The sequence below is a fragment of the Myxocyprinus asiaticus genome, chromosome 36 (assembly GCF_019703515.2).
Source record: "Myxocyprinus asiaticus isolate MX2 ecotype Aquarium Trade chromosome 36, UBuf_Myxa_2, whole genome shotgun sequence".
In the NCBI taxonomy this organism is placed as follows: Eukaryota; Metazoa; Chordata; class Actinopteri; order Cypriniformes; family Catostomidae; genus Myxocyprinus; species Myxocyprinus asiaticus.
The window spans coordinates 3,999,552-4,009,680 of NC_059379.1; the positions used below are offsets into that span (position 1 = coordinate 3,999,552).

The following is a 10,129-nucleotide window of genomic DNA, read 5'->3' on the forward strand; positions in this document are numbered from 1 at the left end:
TCTGTTCTCATTTAGTTTGTGCGCTATAATATGTTAAAGACATGTTGGGGGTGTGGGGCGTCTCGTCTATTTAGACTAATTTCATGTCAAGCGATGATTATACATCATTAACATCTCTACTAAGTGAACATCATTCCACTCCATCATATCCACCAAGGAATAGCCTATTTATTTATTTTATATTTTTTTTTCACAACTTGCTATTTATTCCTTAATATATATATATATATATATATATATATATATATATATATATATATATATATATATATATATATATATATATATATATACATATACACACACACACACACACATAAACACACACACATTCCCGTATTTTATATATATATATATATATATATATATATATATATATATATATATATATATATATAATTTTTTTAAATAACCGTGAATTTAAAAAAACCATGAAAAAAAAAATTATATATATATACACACACATAAGCACACACACATTCCTGTATTTTATATATATATTATTATTATTTTTTATTTTTTTTAAATAACCATGAACAAATAAGTTACAAATACGTTTTCTAACAACTAATTTTCCTCCAAAAGGAATTCCAAAAGGTTTTAACAATGCTAATAATTCATTAATGACTATTATTGTTATTTTCTACTCCTACAATGAGGTGGTTGCTTAAAAACTTTTGTGGCACCTTTCAAGCTTATCTCACGGATGATCTCGACGCCAAAAAGATGCATATTTGAGGAGAAGCGTGACAGTGGGAGGGGTTGTCTTTCATTCATTACATGTGTTCTGGGACAGGTTAAATAACCCTCCCCTACCGTGAAGTCGGGCATTCTCGGGTGAACTCACAGAGACAAGCACACTCGGCAGGTCTTCATGTTTCTAGAGGGAGAACGGATTATGAACGCGTTCGGGCAGCAGCCTTCGAGCCAGCAAACGAGTTCCCTCCAGCACCCCAACGCGCAGGACATCCTGGACATGACTGTGTACTGCGACACCAACTTCAGCATGTACCAACAGAACCTCCATCATCACCACCACTCGCAAAGGCCAGCTGCGCATCCTTCCAGCTATGGAATTGGCGAGTACACCTCACCCACCACCAACCCTTACCTGTGGATGAACGGCCCGGGTATCGGCTCCTCTCCGTATCTGTCGGGCCCGAACGGAGGTTCGTATATTCAGTCAGGATTTGGGTCGAACCAGCGGCAGTTTCTTCCTCCTCCAACTGGCTTTGGAAGCGCAGACCTCGGTTGGCTATCCATTTCAAGTCAGCAGGAACTTTTCAAGATGGTTCGACCGCCTTATTCCTACTCCGCGCTTATTGCGATGGCTATCCAGAATGCTCAGGATAAGAAACTGACCCTCAGTCAAATTTATCAGTATGTGGCTGATAACTTTCCTTTTTACAAGAAAAGCAAAGCTGGGTGGCAAAACTCCATAAGACACAATCTGTCCTTGAATGATTGCTTCAAGAAAGTTGCGAGGGATGAAGATGACCCTGGTAAGTCTAAATGTTATTTTTATTATTATTATTATTATTCATACAGCAATCTTTGCTTAATCATTTAACAGGCCTAATATGTGACAAAGTATATGTGGGCAAGATTTTACATTATTGCGTGTTTTTGTTTTGCGCATGATGCTGCGAATTTGAGTTGACAAAAAATCGTTGTTCCATTCAGGTAAAGGAAATTACTGGACTTTGGACCCAAACTGCGAGAAAATGTTCGATAATGGCAACTTCAGAAGGAAGAGAAAGAGAAGAGCCGATGGGAACAGTGGAAACGCCAGCGTCTTGTCCGTCAAATCCGAGGACTCGCTCAAATTGTCGGACACGGCGAGCCTGATGAGCGCCTCCCCGCAGAGTCTCCAAAACTCCCCGACCTCCAGCGAACCAAAATCATCTCCGTCACCCTCCGCAGAGCACAGCCAATGTTTTAACAACTTCATCGGTAACATGAACTCGATAATGGCAGGAGACAGCAACGGCACCAGAGGCCGGGACGTCAGCTCTGGACACTTGGGGGATTTTACGCACGGCATGTCTGGACATGAGACTGCGCCTCAGTCAGAACCCGGTTATCTCAACACCAACAGACTAAACTACTACACTGCATCCCATAATAACAGTGGTTTGATCAACTCACTCTCCAACCATTTCAGTGTTAATAATCTCATACATAACCGGGATGGAACAGAGGTTTAGAGACGGTTTGTTTAACCTCTAATGTGCTCTGTGAGTGCATATGGACAATCTGATCTAATTTACATTAGATGTGTCAGTGCAACTTCAATCCAGTGTTTTTAGTTGCATCAAAATGCTTCATTAACGATACATTTATTCTGCTGGACGAATAAATGCTGAAAATGCATCATTAGGCCTAAACATGAAAAGCCGTTTTCCTCGGCCACTACAACAAGTGCCTTCTGAGATGCTGTATTTTTTTTTTTTTTTTTTTTTTTGTGTGTAGAAGACATGTAGATATATTTTATTTAAGTCGATCGAATGTTTCTGATTTCTAAATAAATCTTGCGTATATCTGAAACGTCTGTACCACCAGTTTCTTTTCTAACCAAAACATCACATGCATCATATTGTGTGATTATCTGCTAAATAGCACAACAAACACAAACACCTCCTGCATCAGCGGGTGTTCCCAGAGATGCAGCAATTAAGACATGTTTGCATGCATATGTTTGTTTGTTTGTTTGTTAGCAAAAGTTTGCAATCAAATAATCAGTTTAAAGGAACGACTTTTATCTATGCACTAATATAAAAGTTTCAACAGAACAGTGTCATCATAAACCTGAATGCATGCATGCACTTACAATGTAGATTTTTTAAATAAAGCAAGCTTTTTGAAGCTTTTATTTATCTGAAACCCTAGATTTCTATGCACTTTAAATAACCCCCATCCGATCAGCTCTAACAAACATACTGAGTTCACAATTATTTATCAAAAGAATTTCAAGTTTAATCGAGCGTTTGAATTAATCCGCGCCCCCACTGCGCGCTCTCCTAATTGCTTTCTGCAAACAGCCAGAAACATTTAACTCTTCAATGTTCTCATTATACTACTGAAGTTGTTCCCGTCTATGTATGCACGCATGGGTGCTGAATGGCACAAACTCAATTAGGTGATGGTTTAAATAGCCTCATACAGTATAATCTGCTGATTTATCCAGAGGTTCAACTTCTTCTGCCATTAGCTCATGTCCAGTCTGAGCTGCATGAAAACAGTTGGTGAGACTGAGATATTTTCCGCTTGTCACTTTGAATACAGCCGATTTTAACAAGTCATTACGGCTTCATTATAGAGGAGTTCAACAGTTCGACTGTTTGTCTGGAGCTTATATTTACACTCGGCTTATTTAATAGTGTAAAATGTTCTTTCATACGGATCAGCTGTGTGAACTTTACAAATACATAACTGTATATTCTTCAGTCTCACAGCTGTTCATGTTTTTGTCATCACTTTGTTAGATGACTGTGTAAGTGTTATAATTTATACTGTGGAAGACACCAGAATTGGTATTGTGTATGATTCATCTGGTTGTATTACAGCATGTAATGTGGTTTTATTGGCCATGCACCTATACGGAAATCCTGGCGTTTTAGGGGCTAAAAATGGTTTTCAGTCCGCTTAAAAGTTTCCTAAACTGTGACCTATTTAGTCAGACTTCTTACACCATTAATTTTAGGAGCAATCCATAGCACATAACATATCAAAGAAAGTCAATGAAATTAAACACTTCATAACTGAATGCGCTCCGGCGCGCTGCTGTCCGGGACGAAGCAGAACTGACAGGAGATTCGTGTCTAAGGTGCTGGAACGCAAACGGATCTGGCATCACCAGAGACCTCCCGCTGCTCTCCAGTGAAAACATGGAGACTGCAAATCTGAGAGCAAATTAAAGCACTCAGAGCGCATTTCCCTCCGTGCGCCTTTATCCCAACAAAGGACATTCTTGTTGCATGATTTTTGGGTGGATTCTCCTTGAGCGAATGTATATATGCAGGGTGAGAAGAACACGCAATTGCAAAGGGAGTGCATTTTGTAATGTAGGTTAGTCAGATTTATTAATTTGTTCAAATGAGAAAAAAAAAAAAAAAGGACAAATCCCGTTAATTAAGCTATTAAAAGACTTCACACATTCCACATAAACCTAAAAAAGCAAAACTGTATTTGCAATTGAAATAACATAAAATAATTGTTTGTTGAAATAAACCTGAAAGTAGCTGGTTTCTGGTCATTTGCATAATTAATGGTTCAAATCCACAGGCGCTTGACGCGTCCAGTGAGGCGCGCGCACCTGTGAAAATTCTGTTCAAATTGACGTCATCAGACATCGATACTTCACCAATATCCCCTCTCTCCCGCTGTTGTTTTTGCAATTGTGGACGAGGTAAATATGCAAAAAAAAAAAAAAAAAAAAAAAAGCAAAGAAGCTGGAACACTGACTGGAGTTGTGACACTTTATTTCAGTGCATTTTTATCACCGTTTTTTACCTACAAAAACGGTGGAAAATGTAATCTTTATATATATATATATATATATATATATATATATATATATATATATATATATATATATATATATATATATAAAGATTACACAGATTACACTTTATTTCAGTGCATTTTTATCAGGATAAAGTTCATTTTTGAAAGTTGATATATATATATATATATATATATATATATATATATATATATATATATATATATATATATATATAATAATGAAAACTATCGATAATAAAGCATGTCAGCCTTTTGTGATGGTATAGGGCATGTTGTCACAATATGGTTTAAAGGAATATTCCGGGTTCAGTACAAGTTAACTTGTTGCATTATGTTGATTACCCAAAAAATAAATTTCGGCACGTTCTTATTTTTTTCTAAGATTTTTTTTATTATTATTTTTTTTTATATATATAAATAAAATAAAATAAAATAAATACAAAATAGAGGTTACAGTGCATGAGGCACTTACAACGGAAGTGTATGTGGCCCATTTTTGGAGGGTTTAAAAGGCAGAAATTTAAAGCTTATAATGTTATAAAAGCACTTACATTATTTGTTCTGTTAAAAACCGTGTATTATTCGAGCAATTGTTTTTTTAATGTCGCTTTTACGCTTATTTTAGGGCTGATGGCGTTAAGTCGTCATGGCAATGAAGTTTACAAGGTTAGTAAGCGATTTTATCACACTAAAATCATGTTAACTAGTATATTGTTGGCGTTTTGTTGCCATACTTTTGAAACAGTGAGTATTTTAACGTGTATAGATTGGCCCCCATTCACTTCCACTGTAAGCGCCTCAGATTTGTGCTTTTTTTAAAAACCTAACCCTAAATCGAAATACACTTTTGTGGTGATCAACATTATATCATAAATGCTGTTGAATGTCCTTAACTCGTACTGTACCTGACATATTCCATTTTAACAACAAAACAATTATGAAACACAAAAGTAATTATAATGAAACTGAAAAATAGAAAAGGTAACATACAAAAATGTCAAAAAAAATTTTTGGCCTGCAGAAATTGTAAATGATTAATATCATGAAATATTTAACACATATTGTTTGTGACAACTTGCCCCTACTTAATGAAAAATACCATTGTCCTGAGAACACAGTTCTACTTTTTAGGTTAAAATCTGTCTTCATTATTTAGTTGATGCTTCTTTGAATGTATGTCAGTGTTTTTTATTTTATTTTATTATTTTATTTTATTTTTTTATTAATTTTGTGTGTGTTTACTTGTTAAACAGCCAACAACTATCACACAACTATGATAATAATGGAAATTTGGTTTGGAGGATCGAATTCACAAGCATTATTAGCCTATAATTTCAGACAGTTTTAAACCAAATTTATTTTAACTCAAATTCTTATTTTACTGAAATAAAAGGTTGTGGCAATTTTAAAATGATGAATTATATATATTCCCACCATTTTTAACCAACAGAGTATCTGAAAATGGTCTGAAATATACTTAGTAATTCAAACATTTAAAAAAGTTCTGACAATTCAGACAATATAAGCAGCCAGAATTACATCATGCACATTTTCCTTCCTTGACCATTGGAGTCCTAGTAAATCCTGAATGTTTTTTTAGATGGATATTGAATTGAAGATGTTGCACCATTTTAACACTGCTAAAGGTTCGGACCAGACTGACCGCCGGGCCCCTGGGGCCTTCACCCTTCACCTTTCCCATCTCCCAGGTGCCAGGCCCCTATCCATGAGGTGAGGATGCCCTGGGGTAGGGATTGGCCAGCATGCCTCTCTGTGGGGGTCTCGAAGGGTGGTAATGTTCTTCCAGACCTCCCCCTGTGAGGTAAGACCATAATCAGAGGTTTAAACTCTATGGTCACCCTGCAACTTCAACTAAAGCTTCATCATAAACAGGTGCTGCTCAGACTTCAGAGCAAGAAATTAGACTGAGATTATTCTAATCTAATCCAATCTGATAATCTGATCTAATCCTGTTTCCAAGAGCAGGAAGAGGAAATATCACTTTCTACTGACATATGACACTTGATCCTTATGCAGAGACACTTGGAAAAGGTTGTTGTGTTAACTGATAACACAAATCACCAGAAATCACAACATCAATTAATCACAATCAATATATTTTGCATGGAATGAATGCCCCCTTCATAAAAATAATCACACTATATTTGACCCATTTGCATGCTGTATTTCTGTCATACACCACTCACACTTAACCCTCAGTGACCAAAATTAAAACAGTTGTTAAAGCAATTAAATAAAAGCTTGTTTTTTTCTTCTAAATATGGGTTGAAATGGCAAAACAACAGAAACACACTTTGAAATGTGTCAACACTTGAATCTCCCAGCATGCCAAAGTCAAACAACCAAATTTCAGCCTCCTGCCTTGCTCAAGACACTAAAAGTATGTGTGCTTTACAGGAATATTTCAGGTACATTTTTCACATTACCAGCTATATAAGTTAAGATCAATCGACAGCATTTGAGGAATAATGTTAATTATTACAAACATTTATTTCAAATTGTCACTATTTTTCATTAAATAAGCAAAATTATGGGTTACAGTGAGGTACTTATAATGGAAGTGAATGGGGGCCAATCCATAAACGTTAAAATACACACTATTTTAAAACTATAGCCACAAGACATAAACAATATGCGTGTTAGCATAATTTCAGTGTGATAAAATTGCTTACTATCCTTTTCTGTTTAGTTATATCCATTTTTACAACTTTGTTGCCATGGTGACATAACGCCGTAAGCCCTAAAACGACCTTAAGAGCGATTTAAACAACTTTACAGCTCAAATAATAAGCAAGTTTTAACAGAAGAATTAATATAAGTGCTTTCATAAAATTAGAAGCTTTGCAATTCTATTTTTAAACCCTCCAAAAATTGGCCCCATTCACTTACATTGTAAGTGCCTCTATGTATGTTTTAAATCAGGGATTAGTCAGAATTATTTTTTGTTAACTTGTATTGAACCTGGAATATGCCTTGTCACCTTGAAAACCTATAGTTGCAATTATGTGCCATTTTCCCCAAAACATCCCAAAGCAAAATATGCATGAAATCTTGATTTTATTAAAACCAGTGGCATCCTCAGACACTTTCAATGAGGTAGAAAATGTCATGAACGTCAGTGCTTGGGCCTCTGAGGGTTAATGTTGCATCACACTTGTTGAAGAAAGAAAATCTCAGCTGTCAAATAGTTCCCAGATCAGGTACTGAGCGCTCGATCAGTGGGTTTGTAAAGATAAACAGAGTTTGGCTGGAGGAATTGTTTCCGTCAGCACTGATAACACTCTGCCTGGGGAAGTACAGTCACTCAGCGAGTTGGAGATCGAGACCGAGCTAATGAGTTACTGAAGTATAGTGTTGTACACTTGGAAGTGTTAAACTCCATTGCCATTAGCCAAACAGATGCTTTTACCCATTAGACCACGAGAACAGGCCCAGATATACCACAGGTCAAGACACTCAGGTAATCAACAGTTATTATACACTAAACCTGAAATCTGCTTTTATAGCTTCTCTGAAGTCAGTCAAGTAAATGTTGCGTTTCTTACTACATCTTACATTAACAGACCTTGTACATGTGTTTAGAACTTATGCCTTTCAGAATACTGGTACATATTGAACATAGTTGTTGCAAATACTGCTGATTTAATCTTGTCACCAGAGGTTTTGTTGAAATTGCAAGAATGTGGCCCAACCTAGGGTTTCGGATCTCTCGGAAACAACATGCCCACTTCCCGTGTGATCATGTTGAATTAACAACACTCACCTACACTGTTCTCTTTCTCTCATGTGTAGCAAAGGGGAAAAAATCATTAAGTGAATCAGTTCTTTCAGACAGTTCATGTAAATGAACCGGTTCAAATAAACAATTCCTTATATGGAGTTTTACAAAGTTTGGGAGGAGCATGTTCATTTAATCCGACCACAATGCCAGAGTAAGTATACATAAACCGCTACTTACCTCACTGCTGCGAAAATTCTTCCGGCATCCCTCCTCCACCCCATCTCCACCTTTTGTCTATTTATCACTAAACTCAAGTAAAGTCCAGTGGTGTTCAGAGCTCGGGTCGAGTCGAGTTAATGTAAATTAACTAGTTCACATAAATGATTCACTGATTCACGGGGGGGGGGATCCAGTAAGTTGATAGAAAATGAAGTTGTATTTTACATAATACTTTATAAGATTTTCATGACAACAATTGAAAGATTTCTTGACTCTTTTATCTTCTTCTGTATGAGGCAATTGGTGCACGAATATGATACCATTACTGCCCAGTCAGGATTATCAAAACAGGCCCATAACTTACAGTAGTGACGCTTCAGTCATCCTACGGTCTGTTCATCATTGTCAAACCCACAATACAGTAAATGTTGCATTGGGACTATGGGCAATGTGTCCAGCCTCGTAACTGAGCTTTATCACCAAACTAATGTGCAATATGAAAGCCGACCCTGTCACGCACTGGTTGGTCCATCTGATCGGGAGAACACGATAGTTCAGACACATATTCTGTCTTCATTCAACCTGACGTTCAACATCTGTTTGTACCAGTCAGCAGGAACTGGGGGGCTTATATCTAATATCACAGTGAGATCTCTTGAGGAAGTTAAATATTTAAGGGTGCAATACACTGACAGTTCGCAGGTTCCTCTGTGAACTGTCTGCGGTCGGAAAAAGTCAAAAGATGAAGTGTACATTTGATATCTGAGGATAATGCCCATCTTGTGGAATGACTCTGCTATGGTTTCATCAGACTTCTATTGGGTCCATAAAAGAGATAATGTATGGGCTGATAATGGCATGAGATCCACAGAATGGCCCAGCGGCCTCCACATAGATGAGTTAATGCAGAGCCAGACCCATATCAGTACTCTGAACTGTCACCACTCGACATGCAAAATGATTTAAAGAGGTTTCAGCCACTGTGTTGGGAATATTGGTGTGTTATAATACTGATATATGGCTACTGGAAAAAACTGTATCTACATCACCGACTCTCATGGAAAAAAGCACAATGATGAATATGGAAAAATGTCAGCTGTGTAATGTAGTTTTCAAGGTATTTTCACACCCTCACGCTGAGCTCTCTGGTCAGTTTTGGTGAGGAAAACTGAAAACTGTGTTGGAGTGAGATAAATTCAAAATCTGTTCCGCATTGACTTTTCTACATTATTGTGAGACAAAACCTTCACTTTGTGCTGCATTTTCCTAAAACAATCAGACACATTTTACCACAGGAAAGCGTGTCACTCTTATTATTAAACTGATAGTTTAACCCTGCACAAAAAATAAAAAATAAAAAAATAAAAAAATTGCAGGAATTAAGGCCTCAGTAAACTCTGAAAAATTGAAATTCTGAAATTCTGAAAATATTTTATGTACTTTTTAAGATTTTTGACATTGTGATATTATTTTCATGAAAATAAATCACAATTTCCCCTTTATCTCATTACTTTAGTGTATTTTAAAATAAAATTTATATTATTGTTATTATTATTATTATTATTATTATTATTATTATTATTATAATCAATTAAATATTTATATATCATGGTAGTGTTTGTTGCACTACCTTATTTTAAA

The 10,129-nt window shown here is 36.3% G+C and overlaps 1 protein-coding gene across 1 annotated transcript; it reads left to right on the top strand.

Moving 5' to 3' along the window:
- The first annotated feature begins 859 nt into the window (after nt 1–859).
- On the top strand, nt 860–2,207 carry LOC127427354 (forkhead box protein I2-like). Its single transcript, XM_051674919.1, has 2 exons — nt 860–1,502; nt 1,684–2,207. The coding sequence occupies exons 1-2, from the start codon at nt 875–877 to the stop codon at nt 2,205–2,207; spliced, it is 1,152 nt and encodes a 383-aa protein (XP_051530879.1). The 5' UTR covers nt 860–874.
- Nucleotides 2,208–10,129: the final 7,922 nt, after the last annotated feature.